General features: G+C 40.8%; 1 protein-coding gene across 4 annotated transcripts; it reads right to left on the bottom strand.

Moving 5' to 3' along the window:
• Positions 1–1,441: 1,441 nt before the first annotated feature.
• USP14 (ubiquitin specific peptidase 14) lies at positions 1,442–22,404 on the bottom strand. Of its 4 annotated transcripts, none has more exons than XM_074821128.1 (16): positions 22,159–22,404; positions 19,401–19,546; positions 18,723–18,755; positions 16,829–16,933; positions 14,476–14,579; positions 12,320–12,378; positions 10,278–10,408; positions 9,885–9,971; positions 9,040–9,119; positions 7,380–7,494; positions 6,018–6,083; positions 5,596–5,688; positions 4,531–4,659; positions 3,412–3,472; positions 2,298–2,405; positions 1,442–2,172 (listed from the first exon to the last, which is right to left on the bottom strand). In XM_074821128.1, the coding sequence occupies exons 1-16, from the start codon at positions 22,172–22,174 to the stop codon at positions 2,021–2,023; spliced, it is 1,485 nt and encodes a 494-aa protein (XP_074677229.1). In that variant the 5' UTR covers positions 22,175–22,404; the 3' UTR covers positions 1,442–2,020. The 4 variants fall into 4 exon arrangements, with proteins under 4 accessions (XP_074677229.1, XP_074677238.1, XP_074677258.1 ...); XM_074821137.1 differs by having other exon boundaries at positions 9,891–9,971; XM_074821157.1 differs by lacking the exon at positions 22,159–22,404 and adding an exon at positions 21,739–22,135.
• Positions 22,405–23,860: the final 1,456 nt, after the last annotated feature.

Raw genomic sequence — 23,860 nt, 5'->3', positions numbered from 1 at the left:
CTGAGGATGGCCATGACGACAGTGACTGTCCGGCCAGTTACAGCCTTGATGCTTCAGGTGTGAACCATTATCTCAGTGCTCGTGTTCAAGGCAGGAGTCTTGGGCACTGAGCTGGCCCCTGGGTTTAGCGGTGATCCCTTTCTCTGAGCCAGCAGCAGCGCAGTCTTGTCTTGGGTGTGGAGGAGTACTAATTTTTTTTTTTCTGCATCATCCAACAAGTATGACCTCATCAGTCCTCTGGCCTTCAAACAGGCTTGGAATTAGACCCCTGTGGGGAGATCCTGACTGAGAATCCCCCTCACTGACCCAAGGCCCCAGTGTGTAACTGAAGGGTTTGACAAACTGTGAAGGACCTCCACTAGAAGTGGAGAGGGGCAGGCCTGTAGGCCTGTGCAGTGACTGCTGCTGCTCCTTCAAGGGGTTTTCAGTGTCCCAGCTGCTAAATTAAGTGTATCTTGTCCCAGTAATACAAGTTGTAATATAGTTGTCACACTGAGATACACGCATCTCAAAATCCAGAAAAAGGAAGAGCAGGAGAAAAAGGGGGCAGAACACTTTCTGTGAAGGAAAAATAGTTAACCTTTTTTTATAACTAGTGGGCTGTGACCAGTAATAAGATTATATTATTTTGTAGGTGTAGGGTCATGTAACTGTTCGGAAGAGAAGGCTCTTCTCAACTGCCAACAGCAGCTCTAAGAGAGGAAACACTGATCACAGGCCCACACCTGGCAGGACAGTTCCACAACGCAGCAACCAGGCACAGGCCCTGTGTGTGTCTCCTCAACAAACAGGAGGCACAACAAGCACCTGTACTATTTCTGTGGGCTACACAGGAAAAGAACCTCTGCTGCATTGAGGATTCTTTAACAGGTGGAACTTGCCACCATCCAACATTTAATGAAATACCTGCCTCATCCTTTGGGAAGCTGTGCAGCGAGGGAGGCAGAGCAACAACCATCAGTGCACCTGGTAAGGCAGAAAAAGGCCCTGGGAAGGGCACAGCTGCAGCCCCTGTCCCCATGGGAGGGTGAGGGGGGCCCTTTCTGAGCAAGCCAGGCACAGTTAAACTCTCCCCATGGTCACTGTTAGTGAAGACAGACTGGGAGCTGTTTCACCTGAACAGGGAAGGGACTGGGACACATCAAAAATCAGCTCCTCTACAGCAAGGCAGAGCTCTGTGGATAGCCCAGCACTTTCCTGGCTGTAGCCAACACAGAAATACTTTTTAACTGCAGCCTCCCACCCACAGCGTACAGCTGCTGCACTCTGAGGGGACGGAACAGAAGTTACCTTTAAGAAAGCAAAGCCTGTTTTTGCAGCCACCACTTATCTACTGCCAGGAGCTAAATCCCTACAGCTTCAAAAAAAGTGGCTTTATTACATGACTGCTTTAAGACATTCAACATGGTGGCCCAAGAAGTGAAAACAAACACATACTAGCTATGCTACCCAGACATGAATTTTTTTTTAATGGAGACACATTGTTGATCACAATTTATTCTGAAGTCATGAGATGCCAGCAACAGAACAGACTGAATCAGCAGGTCAGGCTGGACAAATACTTGACTGTAGCCATGGCTGTTGGCTATGGGCAGCAGCGCTGAGTTACGCGACAAGGCAAGTGTTTCTCTTCTACCTTCCTAACAAAACTGCCAGGTAAGGCAAAGGATGGACAGCTACTGAACTGTGGTATAAACCATGCAAGAGTAACAAATGTGAGAATAGGTGTGTAATAAATACTTGATGACATTGGGGGAGGGGGGGGCAGGGAAGAGGCTCATTTAAAAAAAATTAATCTTCTGCAAGACATTAAAGCTATTTTAAGTATTGTCACCACCACAGTGGGCAATCCAGTCCAGCAGTGACAAATTGGTACATGGATCAGTTTTAAAACAACATCCCTCTTCACATGAAAAGGTTTGAAGAAATTATTTATCCACTTGCTAAAGCTCTGGGGTTAAAGAAGTGATCAGTAATCAACATTTATTTCACACCTAGGCAGAATGACTAAAACTGAAGACTACTGTTCAGCTTCGTCTTCAATTACTTCAATTCTGCGAGGCCCGTAGAGTAGAACATAAGCTATATGCCAGTCTCCACCCCCAGATAACCTCAAAATATCTTCAGGTGTAACAATGCTGACTTTGTCATCATCAAATTTAATCCATTCATCTGGAAGAAGAAGAAGATTACTTGTAATTTAAGTACATAAAAATTGAAACATGCTTAACAGCCCCTTTAATGAGGGAAGCTGTGAAGGGTGGTTAATGGTGCTATAATTTATTACTTTTTTTTACCTTGTTTCCTTTTAACCCAAGACACATAATGCCCAGAGGAACTTGATCTGCCTTGATGTGTTAGCACTGCCTGCAGGTCATAATAGCCACAGTTATTAGAACCAATATCTGCAGGAAGAGGAAAAAAAAAGAGTTAGGCAAGTCTTACATGAATGGTTTTAAAAAGCATTTTTAGCAGCACATAAACCAACAATGCAGTAGCCACTGTCGCTGTGTAAAACCCCCTTTACAGCACAGTTCTAAATCACTGCGACTAAGAGCAGCAGCTTTCAGCCAGGATAGTCCCTCAGGAAACTGAGAATGGTGCCTGTTTTCACACCATAAATACATAACCCAGATAGAATGCAAAGCTCAATACCTCCTTCACGCACCAGCAGCTGCTGCATTCAGGGTGAGCCATGACCATGCTGAGCCAGGCTGCACCGCCATGCTGCTGAGACTACTCGGGTACAGCAGCTCAACCGCTCTGCCATTACTTCAATGATGCCATTTGATTTTTCAGTGGAAAAAACAGGCTAATTCTGAACATACCAAGCAGGGTGTCACAGTCGCCAACACTCCAGACTCTCCTGTTTCCACTGTGCTCTCGAGTCAGTCAATGCCCCCCCGACTTCTCACACAAACCCCAGAAGCATGGAATGGTAACGAATTTGGGTAAACAAGACCTCCAAAATAATTTCTGCACAGTGTCTTTAACATTGGAGCTTGAATGCCCTAAGCATTCACCCCCCAAAGCCCCCCAAATTAAGGCAACAGAAGTGCCACCACAGCAGTTTTAAAAGTCCAGTTTAAGTTTTTGTTTTGATTTCGGCTTTCTACCACCCACTGACAAGGAAGTGTACAAAACAAATGCACATTACATAAAAATGTCTTTTGATGCACATGTCTTCTATGTATCATCAACTTGTCAGATGGTGACAATTGTCTTTGACTATCTCAAAAGCATTTTGACTTGCCTAATCCTTCCATTCCTTAAATTTCTGTCAGTTTCTGAAAATTAATTTTCAAAGGCATTAAAAATAACCAGGGTTTTCAGAATATGCCACCATCAGTTCCACTTAAACATGAGTAAACAGAAAGTTACTTTAAAACAGATTTACTTCCCCGTACTCACCATCAGGAAAAGAAAATGGTTCATATTTAACTTCTTTCTGTGCACCATCACTTTTACTAGACTAAAGAACAGAATATGCAAATTAATGTAGAATGGTTTTGAGAAAGCTTTAGCACAATCAGACCAAATACCAACTCTCCATTCATTTAAAGATGTTCCTAAGCCTAAATATTTTTCGTTCACCTTGAAACAAGTTCCATTACCTTATTTCTAGCCAGACATCCAACAGCCTCATCTAAACAAGACCACTCTTTAAAGCAAGTATGTAACCATTTTAGCACACATTGCCTAGTCTGTTTACACGCCAGATTTACAGTTTGGAGCGCAAAAACAATTCTACAATTGAAGATTTTATTCCTTGTTAAGGACTTGCTAGCAGCAGAAGTGACAACAAGAAAATACCAGAGAAAGATCTCAAAGTGCCAATACCTTCTCTTTTAAAATAACACTCTTCCCTTGCTCCTAACTGTGTAAAGAGAGATGCAAGCCTTATTCAAATGTTTAAATGAAACTGCCAGCAGTTAGGCCAGGAAAAGGGTAGCAAACTTTAAAAAAATTGGCTAAAACAGTACAGTTTTAGCTCATTTACTTTTTTCTTCATTAAAGAAAGGCAAGTCAGTTTTAGAATATGTAGACAAGGTAGGAGATGAAACCATTACCCAGTTTTTAGTGTATAGTCTTTTAGCTCACTAGAACATATCAGTCAGACACACAGTACTCCCTCGTACAACCCTTTCCAGTTGGTGAGCAGGAAATAGCAACCTATACTCCACTGAACAAGTGACCCACCAGCAAGCAGTAATGTTTGAAAAGAATAATTTTGTGTTATTCACAGAAAACCTTTACGCATAACACTAGTAAGCAGAAGCACTACATTTTAATACATTTTGAAATAAAAATGTAAGCAATGTGTTTGTCTACAGCATTTACCGTTTCTCACCAGGCAGTCATACCAAATACACACAAAAGATCTAAAGCTCAATGCCAAGGAGTTTGAATGCTAAATAAGAGAACAATACGTTTAAGGAAATCAAGTCTTCTCTAATCTTTACTGGTACCCCAATTTCAGATGTATGACTTATTTAATCAAAACATCCATGAAATTGACAGAAGACTTACATTCTTTGGCTGTTGATTTACTTTTTTGTCTTCTAGATCTTTGAATTTTGATCGGTAAGAAACCATTTTTTCCTGAAGGTCTGGCGTACACAGCTCATACACATCCAACATAAGAGGAAATTTAACATCCTAGGAAGTAAAAAGCATGAAGAATATTAGCATAATTTGGTACTCCACATCAAAGCATTCTCCCATGGGAAGACAACACCAAGTCCAATTAAATGCAACTCTCATCACATTGATCCACTGAAGTGTTGCTGACAGTACTTACCTGAAGGGCTAAATACTTTCACAGAAGAGTGTCTGTTTCATTATAAACAATTATAAATTACTATATTCAGTATAAATATTCAGATTCTTTATTATTAGCTGTCATACTTTTATATTACAGAAATACCTATGCAGGCCTAAGGAAAAAATGCTGTAGAATGACTGTACACTCGCAAAAATGTCAATTTGTGTTATCCAAACAATCTTCTAAAATAGTTAACACGTGCCTTCAATCTTTATTCCCTTGCTCCTCTTGTAAGGAACGGGCATCGTCTATCCCGATGCTCCCTGGGCAGCCTAGGAGGTCTATCAGCCAAGGCCAACAGAAAGCAAAACCAGAACATTTAGCTGTTTGCAGCTGGTTCTTGCATTTGTAAATCAGAAAGCCAGACAATTCACATAACTAATACAGGAAGTGTTTGTTAGCATAAACATTTCTCATTAACCTTACAACACCACCCAGTGACTGAAAGCATGGTCCTCTCCTTAATGAAACATTCTCCTCTGAACGACTGGTGAAGAGACAAAAAAACCATTCTAACAGCATAGGAACAAATTCACTTCTGCCCCTTACCTCCTCCCCCAGTCTATTTTGGTAGTATAGTTTGCCACACATCATCATCACAAACAAAGCTGCTTTGTACTTAAGCAAAGAAACTGCACTGTTAATATTCTAAAACACAGCTTAAAAGCAAACAGTTTAGCAAACAGTCTTCAAGTATTAGTTATCTACCTATAATAAAAACTGATTGAAAAGCATGAAGAGGAATTCAAACTTCAATCCAGAAAACTTACCTTAAGAACTTTGGCATTCACTGATTCTTTCTCTTTGTAAAAAAATCTAACCATCTGAATAGTCAGGTACGCTGGCAAGCGACTAATTTTAGACTAGAAGAAAAATACACAGAAAGCTATTACTTTAGATATTCGCACATCTTTTACACCTTAAACACTGCTCATCCTAAATTACAGGCTATTCTGGGAACATACCTGTACACAAACACACAGAAATATAACAAGGCCTCTTATTTTGAAGCTCTGGATAGTAGTGTACTCAAAGAAGTAATTTTTAACTGGTCTTAAATTTCTTGGTAGAGGATATTCAGATGCTTTATAAACATAATCAAATGCTGTTGCAGCAATAACTTTGTGTTTTGGGACAGAAAATTGACAACAGTTAAAAGAATCATAAAGAGAGCACCAGAAGTACCACTCACAGATTTGATATAGAGTGCATTTCTCTGCAGTGTTGGAGAGAGTTTGGTGATTTCCTCTTGAAGACGCTGTTAAAAAAAAAGTTAATAACACATCGTTTATCATAAAACTCAGCTTAAAGAAAAGCACAGCATGGATAAACAAACCATAAACTACATCTTGTTCTGCTGATCTCTTCTGTTGCTATCAGCCATTACGACACACAGAATTTTGAAATTCCCTGGCAGAAAGACCATGCCCATTCATTTGTTCACCTCCAGGCTCATTCCTGAGCCCTGACAACACTAAGTTTCTCTCTGCAGAAAGTTTAATTCTACAGGAGTAGAACTTGCAACTGTATTTGGTTATGAATGTGTCACGTCACACCTGGAACACAGCTAAAGAGAGTCTGAAGTTTCTTGTGACGGGAATATTTGCACATTTCTCAGCTCTCAGTCTAAAGCAGACAGAGCTGCATATAAGGAGACACGTGATGGTACTCTGCTTCCTGCGACCCTTCCAAATTCCCTGAAGTGGCCTGGCTGTTAGTGTTGTGACTCATGCTACAGACAATCCAGCGATAAGAATTCTAGAAGACCTTTTCAGGCCTGAAAGTGAGCTTTCTTTTTTTGTAATCTTTTTCATTTGTGAGCATTAACTATTTTATCTTACATTTCCTTCTAAATTCTGTCAAAAAAGAAAAAGCAAATACAAAGACTATCCGAGAACCATACAACTTGGTCTAGTCCTGTACAAACCAGACCACTGCCTCCATCCCTGCTCTTACACAAATACTCTGCAAGAGCAGTTACTACAAAGGTTTTGTAGTAGCTCCTCTCCCTGCTCCTTCAGATTCTCCAAAAAAACCTGAAAACTTAAAAATATATATACAAAAAGCACAGACCTTTAAGAAGTTCTACTTAAATAAACGGTTTAAAGATGATGTTCTGTCATGGAAAATAACACCCCCTTCAAAATCTGTAAATGAAATTTAATTGTTCCATCATCTGTTTTTTTTTTTCTTAGCAACAAAAATGCCACCCTATTTTAAAACTGACTTTTGGGAAACAATTTACAGCATGCTTAAACCATGATACTGCTCAGTCTCAAGTGAAAGCCAGCTGAACAAACAAGTAGCAAATTGGCTTGCACTTGGTTACCTGCATGGGGAAGACCACATCACGGTCAAGAAAACACTTTGTTGAAGCCTGCTTTACATTAACATGCAAGTCATTTTCACTGCCATCTTCCCATCAAACACCAAAAAAAAAAAAAAAAAGTCTTGGAACTTTGTAAAGCTTGGACAGCAGATGTCTATTCCATGTGATAGAGTAAAAACACAGATCATTTAGAATTTCAATTAAATAGAAGTTGTAATGGCTTACCAATTTTAGTCCTGTAAACAGGTATTTCACTTCTTGATTGATAAAGCAGCTGAGTTGAAGCAGATTCTCCTTTCCTTTAGTTACTTCTTCTTCTTCAGCTTCTGTACATTTCATGCTTCACAAAATTAAGGAAAACCATCATGCACCAAGAGCTGAACTAGTGCTCTAGTGAAAACATGCTGAAGAGCACAGTAGTTTAAGATAATCCTGTGCTTGTGCATCAGCAGTACTTTTACTTCTCATAGTACAAAAAGAGATTTGAAACGGCCCTTCCTTCTAACCAATCTGTTCCTTCATGTCTAATGACAAGTGGTAGCTGAGGCAAACAACATACCAAAAAAAGTAAAACAAGTTTTTAATCACCATTTAAGCTTGTGAGGCCTGCTTTGCTCTTTCTTCCCCCTCCCTCCTCCAACCCCCAGAACACTGATCATAATAACTGGCTGCCAATACCAAGTTATGAAGTCTTCCTGCAACATTATGCTCCATTGTTGCTTACAATTAATAAAAGTTGTTCTATTCCTGCTGCTGGCCAGACTTCTAATTTCTTTCAACATGCACAGCCTGCTTTATCTGCCTTCTATCAGTCCTCTTCACTGAAATGAAGTCCATTTCTTCATTATTTTCTACACATTCTTCTAATCACTCTGTCCAACCTCTTTTTTTCCATACTTCTACCCCAATCCTTTTTTCTCATCCACTTCCTTCTAACTAGATATTTTTCTGACTGCTCTGAATGCATCTATTCTACAAATGCTGCCACAATCACACTTCGAAGCCTTGCAGCATGACTTTTCTACGAAGCCTCTTCCTCCTGCCATTGGCCTGTGCAGCATTCCTCTTAGCTACTCATTTTGCTCCTCCCAGCTATTTCAGGGATAACAAACATCACAATACAGGGACAGAGATGCATGGCTCTCACCTTAAAAAAGGCCTTTACTCTTCATTACTATCAAGCTGTGAGATACAGTATCTCATTTGAGGGGATGTTTCCTTATTTCAGACAAGCAAAAGGCAGAGTATAATACTTTCTAAAAGTGCTGGTCAGTTTCACAACAGCCAAGATTTTGGGGTGGAGAAGCAGGAAAAGAGTAATACTTGGCATGAGATGTGCCCCCCATGAGGTCATACGCTTTCTGTTCTTGCTATAAAAAAAAGCTACTAGAAAGTTGTCAGCTGCATTAGTTTCTTACTCATCTAACAGTGTGCATCTAATTTATTTCTTAAAAAAAAAATAATCAACCAAGCTACCTTTTATGCTTGGCATACTAAACATGCACATGAGCAACACTCCCTTACAAGCCAAAAAAGGCTATTCAGGATGATAATTACTTTTATTTGGATAAAACATGTCAGCACCCTTGAGGCAGATAACTGGCAATCTTCTCTGGAAAAGAAATCTGGTATTTAAATTCAGGGAGGTTTTTTCTATAGATTTCCATTACCATTTTTCCTCCCCACAACATCCTCTCTCTCAAAGTATATCCAACATTAACTTCAACTTCTGTGTACTTCTGCAGTACATCATTCCCCCTCTTTCCCAACACACCCCAGTATTTTCTATATTATTCTGAATAATGCTTTTCATCCTCTCTGCATTCAACTGCTAAAATGTGGAATTACTACCATTCTTTATGTCTTGCCTTAGTCTTTAGGATACGCTGTTTCAAATTCAATGCTGAAGAACTGATCAATTAAACTCTTCTTTTTAGATGATGCTGCTGTAGCTCCAGAGTCTGTCTGTAAAACAAATTCTCTTATGATGTAACTTTAAATAGCATGTAAAGACAGTCTTCTTTACAGACGAAATAACCCAATTTAAATTCTTCAAAGCCTATTCCTCCACCTTTCTACAGATGCATTTTCTCCTAGTCAGTCTCCTTACACAGCACAAAAGTTTCAAAACAAATGCATCTATAGCATGCTGTTAAAGCCACCTCGAAGCATATTAGCAAGCAAGATTTCAATCAAAAGCTCACACCTCCCTGCCCCCCAACTTAAATCTGTCTTAAATTTTAGTCTATCAGATTTTTTCCACTGCCAAGACTCTCCAGAAAACAGTTTACAGAGAAAGAAGACAGTCAGTCTGGTAAAGTCTTGGGAAAAACTTTAAGTAATTTCTTATCAGGTTGATTAAGCTAGTTATGTTTGAAATAGCGTTCTTGTAGCCAAGAATGCTGTAGCACACTTTTTTCAGAAAAAAAGTTCTTATGTGCTAAATTCACAGGTTACCAGTGGCAGCTGCTACATACTTACACTCACCACCACCCTGGTCCAACACAGGCCTTATAAAGCCCAAAGGGAAAGTATTCCTATGGCTCACTCCATAGCGCAGCTGACAGGACATAGGCAGCGTTATGCTCATCAGACACATCAGAAAGCAATTTCACTTACTGGACTATAGACACATGTTAAAGAACTCACAAAACTGATAATCCTTAGCAAAAAGTGTGTCAATCACAAGTACAATATTATAAATCCTAACTCTGGTTAGAGTAAGACTACAATTACCTCCATAACTGTATCACCTTCTATGCCTTCCAGCTTCTGCTGTAGTACCCTCATCATCTGCACCCAGCACTCATTGGCATCCTAGGAAAGGCACAGAACATTAAATCTGACTAGTAGCATTATGATTTTGTAATATTAAACCCATCGATCTTTACACTATAAAACCAGATGTAAGGATTCCTTAATTAAGAATTTCTCCCTATTCCACCATACATTTTCAAAGCTAGCACTTGATAATTGCATTCAACTTTTCTACGTGATAGAAAAGCAAACACTTTACTGGGATTAATTATTTTCATAGGAGAAGGAAAGTTCTTAAATATTCTTGTTCTCAACTTCCAACATACTATAGAATTTTTAAACAAAAAGCTAGTAATCGGTCTTTACCTGTTGAAGGTACTGGCCTTGATCACCTTTCTCTGCAAACTGTGGGAAGGCCATATGTAAAAACTGCAGGAGAATGATAGGTGGGATACTGGAGGAAGTTTTATCCATGGAATCAAACAAGTCTCTAAGAGCTTGAAGAAAAAGTGAATGCTTTGAGAAGTGGAAAAACAATTAAAACATGGTAGGAAGTTTAAAAAGAATAGTAAAACAGTAGCAACATTTAAAGACTGATCATTTAACAGTGTCCAATTTGATCTTTCCAAAGCAGGACCAAATTTTCCAGGAGGCATAACAGGTGCACCTAAGATCTCATTTGTGAACATGACTTTTCAAGCGTAAAGATGACAATTCTGAGAGCATGGCACACAGTGCCTTGTCTTTCCTGGCTGCTAACAGAGAAGAAAAAAAAAACCCAAACATTTTTGAGCAGTTAAGATTTCATTTGAAACACATCTGAGGAACAGTGTTTCCAAAAGAGGACTACACCTAGAGAAACCAGAAGGCACTCACAATCAGTCCCCCAGAGCAGCTTAAGCTTCACCTACTGGGGAAAAACTTTCATTTTTCCCAACTAAAATATCTAGAAAATACTCATGCTTAATTTAAGACCCAGGAAAACAAGTATGTGTATGCATACGTGCAGAGAGTTCATAACTATGTGCAGTTCAATGAATGCTACTGATTGCATGACAATACACATGGCTTTCTTTTTTGCTCCAGACACACTACTATCTATGCCTTATTTACCCAGGTTACAACATTTTAAATCCACAAATCACTTCAGAGACACATGTTAAACCTCACAACCATCCTGTGAGGTAGGCAACAGTCTGCAAGGTCATTAATTTACAAGTGGAGAGACTAATGAATGATACTCCTGAAAAAGTAAATATAGGCAAGATTACAGGGAACCAAGGTCAGTTGCTTCCTCTCTTTAAGAAGTATCTTCACTCACCTTGATAAGAGGGACAACTGATATGACACAGCAATTAAAAAAAAAAAATGCCATAAGTGTCATGCAGGAGTTCTTGACCAGCTCAGCATCAAAGAATTGACTACAAATTACTTAAACTATTAAGATTCCTAAAAAGCAGAGCTGTCACCTTAAAAAGAACACAAGGGACACGAAGTAAAGGCAGTGAAAGGGGAGGGGCAGGCATGGTTGTACAGAGTAACCATTGAACTTACCACCCCAAAATTCGATCAGCAGGCATACCCACAAACTGGACCTTTCCTTCCTTATATTGTTTTGTTTTTCCTTAAATGGACTGGTAGAAATCTCAGTGTCCTGGCCCAGCATCTTAGTGGGGCAATGAAATAGAGTAAAAAAAAGAAAAAGTGGACAAGTAGTACCCTTGTTCAAGTGTAAGGGGTCTAACTAGAATTCTAGTTAGAACTTGAGGATACGGGGCCATCATGAGCTCCCATACTGTGAGCACCCAGATCACAACAAAGAGTAACTTTCCTTTTGAAGACACTACTTTCTATTTCAGTTATGAAAACTGGATCTTTAGGGTAAAGGCTAAGACCACTGATAAAGCATCAGATACCACCTTAACAATAATGCTCAGCCAATAAATCACATTAAAAAAAAATAAAAATCAATGAAATACATATTCTAGGATTATGGCGCTAGCCTGACATTAAGTGAAACAACTGCACAATAAAATACTTCTACACAAAATGATCAAATCAACAGATGGATGGAGTCTGCTTTAGGAAGTTCCAATTACTTTATGCCTACACAAAAAGCAGTTGAGAGAGGAATGATTTCTATCTAAGCCTAGATCACACTTGAATATATTTTTCCTAGTGTGCAGCTGGGTAATACGCAGAGATGTATGCTTTGCAGCCACAGTCAGAATAACCTTTAAAGATATTAACGACGTAGCAAAATGAATCCTCCACTGCTAGCAGATCTGAAATTTCTAAGGTGTATGCGCTAAAGAAAAATACGCAGCGCTCTAACTGCAATTTTCATCTGCATTTAGCAGGAAATCACACACTAGCCTAAAACCCTCTGTTCTACTCTAAACACCAACCTGCAGTAATGTATTGAGCAGAGGCCATTTCTCCTGAAGCTCTTAAGGCACCACCATACCTAAAAGAGAAGAAAATGATCTGTATGCAATTAAACAAAATCGAGAAGAGCAGACAGGTTTTTAAATCATAAAGCAGGCAGCACCTAGATGTATTCAAATGTATCAAAAGAAATCAATCACCAAAACAGAAGTAACCAAAGATAAGATTTACTCAAACTTGCCTCAAAGTCTCAGCTATTTTGCAAGCACTGCATGGAAACAAAGGAAAACTGGCATCTGTGAGACAATAAATAAATGCAGACTGAGAAGTCTGGATACATCCCTGCTGCTTCCTTAATCCAGTTGCCTCAAAGACTCAATCTGTTTTTAAAGGAACTGAGAAAAAGTCTTAATAGAAGCTACCCCATTTCTGAAACATTTGCTTTTTCAGATACAAGGAAAAAATCATTTTCAAGGATAGAGGCAGAAAAAATGCATGGATATGGAGGGCAGGCTTGCTTCTTGCCTCCACAGCAGAAGCAAAACAGCAAGAGCAAGATGTTTTTCTTGGGGAGATATTTCCTACACTTAAAAAGTATGGGAGTCCACCTGTATTACTAGAACTTACCACTCTTCTCTGAATGATTTCTTAATTTACCACCTGCATGAGGAACAGAATGGCCTCTTCTAAGCATATACAAGCCTTCAAGCAAAAGGAGGATCTCATGCATTCTTTAATCTCCGACCGAACTTGAAAAATTCTGTCCATTGCTAGATGATGAGCAGGAAACTTTCCCCCTGACATGCTACAAAACAGGGAATACCCTTGCAGAGATCAATGAAGCAGCTGGTGAGAAATGAAGCCATAATAGTAAGCTTTCCCATGTGAGTCCTTTCACCTCTCTCCTACTGCCATATACCCTTCCACACTCATCAAGTCAGGAAGACCAAATAAAGGCTAAGTCTCCAGGGGAAAGCAGAGGCTGCGAATCTGACTTCCCACAGACAATAAGGCCACATCTTGTATTGCAGTCTGCCAGTTTCATAGGGTACATTTTGACATTTGGTATGTTAAATATGTCAAATACTCTGATTCAGTGCAGTAACTCAGAGTCCTTTACATGGAAATAATGAGACTTTCCTAAAATGACAACACTGAAAAACAAGACAAAGCTTTAAAACAGTTTCTGTACTTCACAAATAGTTCTCAGTGCTAAATAATTAAAGTTCACCTGCTAACAGAATGAAAAAAAAATTATAACTACTTAATAACTAGCGTTTACAGTAACATATATCCAGTTGGGTACCGAGGTATCAAGAAAGCAGCATATTTTGAAGGAATTACATTAACCCCAAGACGGCAATGCTCTACCTGATGATCACATTTTTAAAATACTGATGGTTCTCTCATTATAATTTATCTGGAGGACAAGTTCAAGCTTACATTGCCATGTATTCTTCTTTAATCTAGCCTTCATGATTTCCAAGTTTCTTGTGGATTTCTCACCAAAAAACCTGCCCATTTTGACATTTCAGTCCAGAATAACAACAAAAAAAATTCAGAAATGTTATTCTACATCATAACAAATGAAACAAATTCCATAAGGGCACGTCTCCTGTTCCCTACACATCTACATGACAGTAACTCCAGCTTATTCTGGTTTGCTGCACAGTAACACCCATGGTCCTATCTCAGAGCTTCCAACTGTACCTCCAAGTACCAAACGTTGGTAACATCAGAATTTCATAGCTGAAAACACATTGTGCAATAAAGCCATCAAAAAAACCCCCACCATTCCTCAAAGGACTCCCATACATTTATTTTCTACAGAACAAGACCATAGAAACTAACACCAGCAAACAGGGTTAGGAGTTCAGTAACTTGTTTAAGCATTTTAAACAATTCTTGATAGGAACTATTTTTTAACTAGACAAAACACATTCTCTCCCACTAAAGGCCAGTTCCAACAAATACATAGTCTTATGTTCTTTAAAAAGTACAGACTAACACAGTCACAGGATAAACTTTAATCGATCATTATGCTAATCTTGAATAGATTTAAATAACAGATTGTTATGGTAATCCATACCAGTATTAAGACGATCGTTCCACAAAATATCTATTTCCTAAGCTAAAGAAAATGTTTTAGTCATGGTATTTTTGTACTGAATCCTACCTTTTAAGGGCCTCTTTCACTTCTGGCACTGAGCGGATACACTGAACCGTAGCATTCATGTAACAAGTGTTGCCAAGGTTTGTCAATCCACATGGTAACTCCATCTACCAAAAAATTTACAAGGGTGCTTCAAAGTCTGAGAGATGTGCAACCATTTTTGTATAAATGCTATAATTTCACATCAAATTCTAAGAAAAGGAATGATCAGAGATGTGTAAAATCTGGAATGTTCCGTCAAACTTTATGAAGTTTCCCTGATCCATTTTCTGATCATATTAATCATTTCACCAGTCGGTGCTTTTAGAGGACATTCAGGAATGCTTTGTGGTTTTTCCTGTGCATGTTTAGTTTAATGAACATATTCTTCAAGCAGGCAGTCACTCAGAAAGTTCAATTATAATCTCATTCTAGTTTTGACCTTAAAATTCTATTTCCGTGAAATTTCCACATGAATACATTTGTTCTAATTAAAATCAGTTTTCACTAAAACTCCAAATGTGATGAAGTTCATAGTTAGAAACAGAAGCATTATATAAACTCCTCTCCAGAAGTCTGCAACAGATCATTAATTTGATCCTTTCAGACAACTTATGAATTTCTAAAGTTTTGACAAATGTGAAGGCCAACTAGTAATTAAACTAACCAGTTTCAAAAACAACTATAAATCACAATATAATAGCAGTTTTGTTTTTTTATTCTTAACTTTTAATCTTGCATATTTGAGTGGTTGTCAGGGAAAAGCATGTAGTTTAATGAAACTAAAGCAGTACTGTATACCAATACCATGTACTTATTTTAGGAAAAGATAATTTATTTAGCTGTGTATTCCATTTTTAATGAATACACGTACAGACAACTGAATTTTGACTTGTAACAAAATCTGAATCAGAGAAATGCAATGGGGCCAACTTTTTCAAAATGTTACCTGACATTGAATTGTCTCCCTGTTTGCCCCTCATCTATCTCAAAGTCTGTGTATAGGGTTAGTCAAGAAATACATAAACATCCCTCATCTGCTAGTGCCATGGAAAGCATTAAATACTGAAGCACAAAACCAGCCCTAAACTACCGATCCATTTTCACACAGACATGCATAGAAGTATCCCTATTCTGCATGCACAGTTGACAACAATTGTGCAACTGTTTTAAGTATGACAAAGAGCTCCTAGTTCAAATGACTGATCAGAAAATTAAGCCTTTCAAATTGTAAAAAAGGAAACAACTCAAACAGAAGTACTTCATTTTAAAAAATAGATTAATTATACTCTTCCCATAAAGGAAAACACATAATCTATGCCACGAAATGTCAAACTTATTTTCATTTTTCAGAAAGAAAAGTTTACCTAATACTACTAGCAAGGACAAACAAAACCCCAAACACACCCCACCCCAAACAAAAACTAGTTTCCCTTCACAGATATGAAGGAGGCAGGAAACAATTTTGCACATCTAAGAGCCCTTATTCAGGCAAAGTTCAGGACACTAATACAGCAAGGGCAATATGGGTTTGTCTTTAAAAACATCATCAACGCTATTTTTAGAAAATTTACTAAGCTGCCTGCTTAAAGAAAAAACAGCACTAGTTATATGACTTTTAAATTAAATTCCAGACTTCTCATCACTACTGCCACTGGGTCATCAACGTAAATTTGCATTTCTTTCAGGAGCTATGAATGCTTGTTCTGGTTTTGGCTGTGAAACTTTCTTCCTAGTAGCTGACACAGTGCTGCGTTTCCGATGTAGTGTGAGAATAATGCTGATAACACACTGATGTTATAGTTGTTGCTAAGTAGTGCTTATTCTAAGTTAAGGATTTTTCAGTTTCCTGTGCTCTGCCAGCGAGCAGGTGCACAAGCAGCTAGGAGGAAGCGTGGCCAGGACAGCTGACCTGGACTAGCCAAAGGGCTATTCCGTACCATAGGACATCGTGTTCAGTCTATAAACTGAGGGGGCTGGCTGGGAGGGGCAGGTCGCTGCTCGGGAATCAGTCGGCGGGTGGTGAGTAATTGCACTGTGCATCACTTGTCTTTTCTTGGGTTGTATTTCTCTCTCCTTTTTTTATTATATTCCCTTTCACTACAATTATTATAATAATATTTTATTTTAGTTATTAAACCATTCTCATCTCAACCCACGAGTTTTACTTCTTTTCCCAACTCTTCTGCCCATCCCACTGGGAGGGGGAGGAGCGAGCAAGCAGCAGTGTCATGCTCAGTTGCTGGCTGGGGTTAAACCACGACAATGCTAAATAGACATTACAGTTTCAAAATTCACTTTTAAGCAACTGCAAGTATTTTTAAAACTTGCCATTATTCAAAGGTTTACAAGAAACCAAAGTTTGAAATATGCTTACAGCTGAAGCCAACTGCTCCTCTGTCATGTCTTCTACAAAGACAGGTCGAGCAATTGGCTCTTCCGGGAGCGCATCTGCAGAACCCATCATTAATAAGGTCATCCCCTGGAAACACAATAAAAATTGTAATAAGTATTTAAAGGCAGTTATTTCAGCTTAAAAAAATAAATAAAATCATTAAGCTCTTGACATATTTCAGCTATTTCCCCCAAAATAAACACAATCTTTCTCTTAGTTTACAGAGCTGATAACGCACTGTTGTTTCTTAAGGGTATACCTTAACTTTCTCGCTGTCTAGAAAGTACTTACTGAGAACAATTCCACAGTATTATCTGTGCTAGACATTTCCACTGAGCCCGGTGAGCTTGCCAGCAGCTGATAACGCAAGATTCCAATCGGGCTAGATTTAAGATTTATGGAATACCCCAATGTGAAGTGTTCAGAAAGCTCCCTTCCTGATGAACCACTAGGGATCGAGCATCTTTGACACTTCAGTGCAAATATTCCTCTTTCCCTTAAGACTTAGAAAATACCTTGGAACCAAGGACAACCAAACAGCATAATTCTGATTTGAAAGAAGCTGCAATGTTTGAGCTTCTCAAATGACACAGTCTCAAGTTCTCAAATTCAGAATTCTCTAAACAACCAACAAAAACATCCCTCATCTTTAGCCTAGAATCTGGGGAAACACTTCACACAGATGTGGGCAATAATGAGGACCACAGCTCTGAGCTGGGAATGGGTTTTTTTCCACCTGAAAAGGAAGAGGGAAGGGAAATGCCATCCTTTGGTCTGGCAAGTTCTGAGGACATTAAATTAATTGAGAAGTGAAAAATAACCAAAATTACCTTGTCAGTTTAGCATCGGGACTAACATTCGGGGGGGGGGGGGGGGGGAGCAATCAAGTTAACCATGCTTGCTGGACTAGCATAAGGAAAAGGAATTTTTCAGCACTCAACACAGTGGCTCTACACAATAAGATCTATCAAAGGGGGAGAAAATGGTTATCTGGTGCCCTGAAAAATACACTGTTAAGGAAAAGGACGGACGGAAAGAAGGACGGACGGAAAGAAGGACGGACGGAAAGAAGGACGGACGGAAAGAAGGACGGACGGAAAGAAGGACGGACGGAAAGAAGGACGGACGGAAAGAAGGACGGACGGAAAGAAGGACGGACGGAAAGAAGGACGGACGGAAAGAAGGACGGACGGAAAGAAGGACGGACGGAAAGAAGGACGGACGGAAAGAAGGACGGACGGAAAGAAGGACGGACGGAAAGAAGGACGGACGGAAAGAAGGACGGACGGAAAGAAGGACGGACGGAAAGAAGGACGGACGGAAAGAAGGACGGACGGAAAGAAGGACGGACGGAAAGAAGGACGGACGGAAAGAAGGACGGACGGAAAGAAGGACGGACGGAAAGAAGGACGGACGGAAAGAAGGACGGACGGAAAGAAGGACGGACGGAAAGAAGGACGGACGGAAAGAAGGACGGACGGAAAGAAGGACGGACGGAAAGAAGGACGGACGGAAAGAAGGACGGACGGAAAGAAGGACGGACGGAAAGAAGGACGGACGGAAAGAAGGACGGACGGAAAGAAGGACGGACGGAAAGAAGGACGGACGGAAAGAAGGACGGACGGAAATGCTCCCAAGTACTTCAGGAAGATGGTGTAATTTCCCTACTGATGCCAAAAAAGGTTTTTTTACAAATCAATGGTGAGAACTTTGTAAGAATGCTTAGGTATGACAAATATAAAATTATTTTTCATCAAGGTCTGATTTTTAAGGAAGTGTTACCCATTCAAACAGAAACAGCAAGAACTTTAAATTTTACTTTAAATGCCAAAATAAAAACCAAACTGGTAAAATTTAGTTATTCCTCAGAACTTACATTCTTTATTTTTATGTTCCCCCAGTCATCATCCTGTATTTGAAATGAAATAAAAGACAAGTTAATTATATTGCAGCAAAAGACAAGCAAGCACCTTCATTAATATTAATCACATATTGCTAAATATACAATTGTGTTTCATCCAAGATTTAATATTAACTATTTACACATCATCAAGACTTGTCTGACTAAAATAAAAAGCAGCCAAGTTCATCATCATCAATGAAGTTCTTCATCTATTGTTCAACACTGCTTAGATGCAAACAACTTTTTGTAGGAAAGTTGCCTGTATCGCACTACACCAGTAAGCCCCCAGTGAAGTAGCGCCGGAGAAACTTCTCTCAAACAAGCTAAAAAGCAAAAAATTGCATTCAGATTCTGAACATTAAAAAGGAACGGAGAAAAAAAAAACAACACCAAGCAGAGTAGTGTTTGGTATAAAAGAGTGAAGAAGTGTTTAAAAACAGCAGTGTATCTCCCAACCATTTAGCAACAACCTTTCACTATTATTTTCTAGTAGTAGGCAATGAATCATACAGAATTATTTCTGAGAAGTGTAGTCAGTTTAACACATACAATGAAAGATCTTCTGAAGGAACACTCAGAAATATAGTCATTGCTCGTTATGTTATAATGTAGTAAAGTTAGAAATAATATGAAAAAAACATGGATTTTTACCTTCAGAGTTCCTCCTTTAACCATAACCTTCTGTCTAGCTGGCTGAACTCCAGTCAGTGCAAACAACTGGGCTTTGAAGACCATTGGAGGTTCATCGGTGTTAAGCTCCACACCATCAAATTTCTCTTTTCCCCATTTCACGTTAACTGCAAATAAAATGTTTTGAAACTAGATTATTTCCTAATATACAAGAACATAATTACCATGATCAACCCAGTATTTCAAATTTCAGACCTTACACTATCTCAAAACATTCAGTTTTAACTCTTAAAACTTGTTAGTAATCAAGCTAAAGGACACTTTTTCTACAAGGTGTCTCAGTCATCAGAACATGCTGTTTCCAACAAGTCTAAAAATATCCTATAAAACAATAATAATCAACACATATACCGGGAAACTTTACAAGTGATAAATGTGTGTAACAGCATCACAAATTCTTTGGGCAAATCTTCACAAAAGCAGCTCGAAAGCAACTCTCTCAATCTCTTGGCACTGTTGATTGCAAACAAATTTCCAAAGGAAGTCCATATGTGCGATTCCAGTTCAGTTTTCCATAGCATTTCCGTGCTCCTTCAACAGCAAACAATACCATGTTCTTTAAAAGCAAGGAAACTGACAGCTGTAGTTTTGCCTACCAGTATCATTCACGTGGAGCTAAATGGGGAGGTAAGCATCCATCAAGACAAGACCCATAAAATAACAGACCTCTTGCTTCCTCTCAATGGAAAATTAACCTCACAGCGCCATTTACAACACCATCACTGCTACCCTCCTCAGTTTTGACAGCGTTCACACAAACAACATACCTGCGTGCGAACACAGACAACAGCACAAGGGCTAAGGAGTCGCCTTCTGTGGATGGCTTCTGTGCACATCACTAGATTTGGCTAGGTTTGGTGGGTGAACAATGAATTGGAAATGAAAAGACAAAGCAAAATATGGCAGAATACATGGGAAGTTATTTTAAAATGTATTTGCATTTGCAGCTCCAGAAGCCCTGACCCCTGTATAGGTGCAGGACTGGAATTAAGAAGTGAAATTTGGTCACGCAAAATGTAACTCTTGACTCTGGAAATAGGATCGCCAGCAGAAACATTAGGCAGAACGACACAGAGGCACGTTAGCTTCGCTTTGGTAAAGCCAGCACTAACCAAGAGCAGACAAAAATACCTGGAATAAACAGTGTTTCTAAAGAACAGTTACACATCTGTGATCACTTCCAATCACTATCATAGGTACACAAGGCTACTTTAGCATGCTGCACTTTTGCTGAAAATCTGCAAAATATAATGCACAGTAAGTGGCTGAAATAGTGTATTTTTAAGAAAACCATATCCTTCCTTCTGCCTGTGCTTTGGTTTTAAGTAAACATACTACAGCAACTCTAGGGTTTTTTTCTAACACAACATCCTTAAAAGTTGTTATTTAAAAAAACCTTCCAAGAAGGTTCAGATTTCAGATGTATGCCATGCTTGTGATGGGTAATAAGGAAGAATAACCAAAGCTCAGTCTAAATTAGCCTACAAAGCAACTCAAATGACCGGCTTTTCGGTATTTCTAGCAAAAAGTACCTTCTGATTTGCCCAACCTTCTGATTTTTTAAAAAACACATTTAAGATCTACCAAGCACAAGTCTTTTCCCATTTTCTGGGAAGACAACCCACTCAGTCAACGACAAAAGTCAGCTGCACAGTCTTTTAAATTTTGCATTTTTGAACAGTCATGCATCCACCACTAAACATGCAAAATAATTAGCAATTATTAATCTGCCGTGCCACTGGTTTTGACAACTCAGCACTCGAAAGGAGGATACTGAAGAGCATGATAGTCTTCAGAGATTGCAAACCAAAAGTTTCCAAACTAGAAGAGAAAATTGTTAATTTGAAAAGAATGGAAACTAGAAAAAGGAAGGACGTATTTTCCACACTGAACAGAAAACACAGCTTATACAGATGCCCTAGAATTCAGGAGAAGTCCTGTTATACTGACATCAGGATCCCAGTTTGCCAAGCACAATTAAAATAGCGGAGAAACAGGTCCACAAGTGTATACTGAGGCCTTCTGCAACCTGTTCCTCACATACTAAGAAGCCCCGAGAGGCCAGACCTGTGAAACATAAACAAGCCAGTAACTGGTCCTAGAAGTGTCACTGCAGTCTTCGCTAGAAACTTTGCTTCACGGCAAGGAGGGCGAGTGGGATGCAATGCAATTTAAGAAAATTTTAACTCCTCTGGTTTTAACTAGGAAAAAATAGATTTAAAACAGCGGAGGTGCATGCACCCAAATAAATTTAGAGGCGCGGATGCAGAATCACGGCTCACTTGACAGCAACACTCACCTTAGTACAAACCGAGAAAGCGCAACGCCGAGGTACGATCGCACGCGATGGGCGTACGACACCCGTTCGCAGGACCGAGCCTTCCCGAAAGGGCCCTCCCGGCCACCAACAGCGCTCTCCCCTCGCCCCAGCGGGCCAGGCCGCCTCCCGGGCCGGGCCGCACCTCCCAGGGAGCTCACGGGGCCGCCCTGGGCCGGGCCTCCCCTCGCCCATCGCCAGCGGCAGGGCCGCCAGAGGAGCCTCCCGCTGCCCCTCAGGAGGCACCGCCCGCCTCCACCCGCGCGACGGCGGGAAGGGTCTGACGGGGGGCGGTGGGGCCACCCAGAAGGGCTCGTCGCTGAGGCAACAGCACCCGTAGGCGCCGCGCTACGCTCCCCACTCCCCCGGTGCGGCCGGGCGCGGGCGGCGGGGCCGGCTCACCTGAGAAGAGCGGCATGGCGGAGGAGGCGGGCGGCGCGCCGTGTCCTGGGAGAGCGCGGTGGCGGCGGGGAAGCGGAAGGGCGGCGGGGAGCGACGTTAGCGAAGAGAGAGAGCGAGCGGGCGGGCGATGGCGGCAGCGGCGGCTCCGGCGCGTCCCTCTCTCCCGCCCTCCCTGCCTCGGGGTCTCATTCAAACCGGCCCCTCAGGATGACGCTGCAAGCGGGGCCCGCTCGCCGGAAGCGGGGCGGGCTGCGCGCGCACCGCCGGAAGGGCGGGGCGGGGCGTGGCGGGGGCCGCGCGGCGGGAGGGTGGGGCGGGCGGCGCGGCCGGTAACGGCTGAGAGGGCCCGAGGGAGCGGGGCGGAGGGGTGCTGCCCTTCGGACCGGAGAAGAGAAACCGCCAGGAAAAAGCCCAGGAGCGGCTAAACCTGCTGCGTGCGAACCGGGCGCGGAGCCGCCGCGTAAGGGGTGCGGGTGGGGGGCCCGCTCCCCGCAACGGGCGGGAACCGGAGCATCGGCGGGGAGGGCGGAGTGCTGAAGGGCTGAGACGGGTCTGTGGGCGTGGTGGGGGACTGCCCAACAGCCGGGGTTGCACAAAGGCGGCGGGCATGAAAAAAAGAAAAGGCTGGTGGGGGTGAAATACGTTTTGGGTTATAGGAAAACGGGGAGTAAGAGAAAAGATTGTCAACGGAAGAACTTTATTAAGGGAGGGGGGGATGACTAATCTACCAGCAATTATTTTAAGACTTGGTGATAGATAACACATAAGGAGCACTGAAGGGTGAGTGTGATGCCAATGGCCAGCAGCCTTCAGAACAATGAAAAACAATTTTAAAGACACTAAAAACTGTAGATGTGGAGACATGAGTCTCAACTGCTTCTGCAAAAGCTCTTAGTATTAGGCTGTGATTAAAGAAACTAAAGCAGTGCTTAAACATACAAAAAGGAAGAGAATGCCAGAAAGAAACATCCTTTCCTCAGACCCCTCCTAGCTAGCACCTCTAGAAAGCCAACAGCTGCAGCTTTAAGAGTTTCTGCCACCGTTTGGTTGTCTGCGTTTGCACTGTGGCCCTGCTTTTGCTGTAGAAGTGACACCCAAAACAGAAAGGATCTTTCCTTGAAAAACATGCTGCTGGCCAGATGTGATTTTCAGTTCCAAACAGTTGAAGAAGGATATACAAAATGGCCGTAAAAATAATCCCAGGCTTGCAAACAATCCTTATGATGGAAGGCTCAGAAATTGCCCTCTTTTCAGTTTGTTGTGGAGAAGAAGAATGGAAGTTGATTTTATTGTCCAGTGTAGGCTCCTAGACATGAAAGGAAGTTTTGAGGAACAAGGATTACATTTCACAGAGAAGCTCCAGTGGATCCTATGCTGAAATTAAGCTGGATCTTGAATTAAGATGGAGTTTGCAATTACTAAGGCTGTTTAACTGTTATTAAAGTTTACCAGCAAGGGTGATGAATCATCTGTTACTTTGATTTGCTTAAAGGAGCTTTCTAGAAAAGCTTTAATCCAGTTTCGGGGTGAGATCCTGCAGAACATCTATTCAAGTGAGGGCAGATCGTAGCTGTCTGCCCCTGAGTCTTAAGTGCAGGATATCTCCAGTCTAGCTGTTTGTTCTTAATACCAACAGTGACCTATGTAGAGGCCATTTATTCATGACTCCTAAGTGAAAATTGAATGCTCTGTGGTCTGAAGT

Source organism: Strix aluco, chromosome 1 (assembly GCF_031877795.1).
Source record: "Strix aluco isolate bStrAlu1 chromosome 1, bStrAlu1.hap1, whole genome shotgun sequence".
Lineage (NCBI taxonomy): Eukaryota > Metazoa > Chordata > Aves > Strigiformes > Strigidae > Strix > Strix aluco.
The sequence above is the reverse complement of the archived record's forward strand: the minus strand, read 5'-3'. Positions and strand labels throughout refer to the sequence as shown.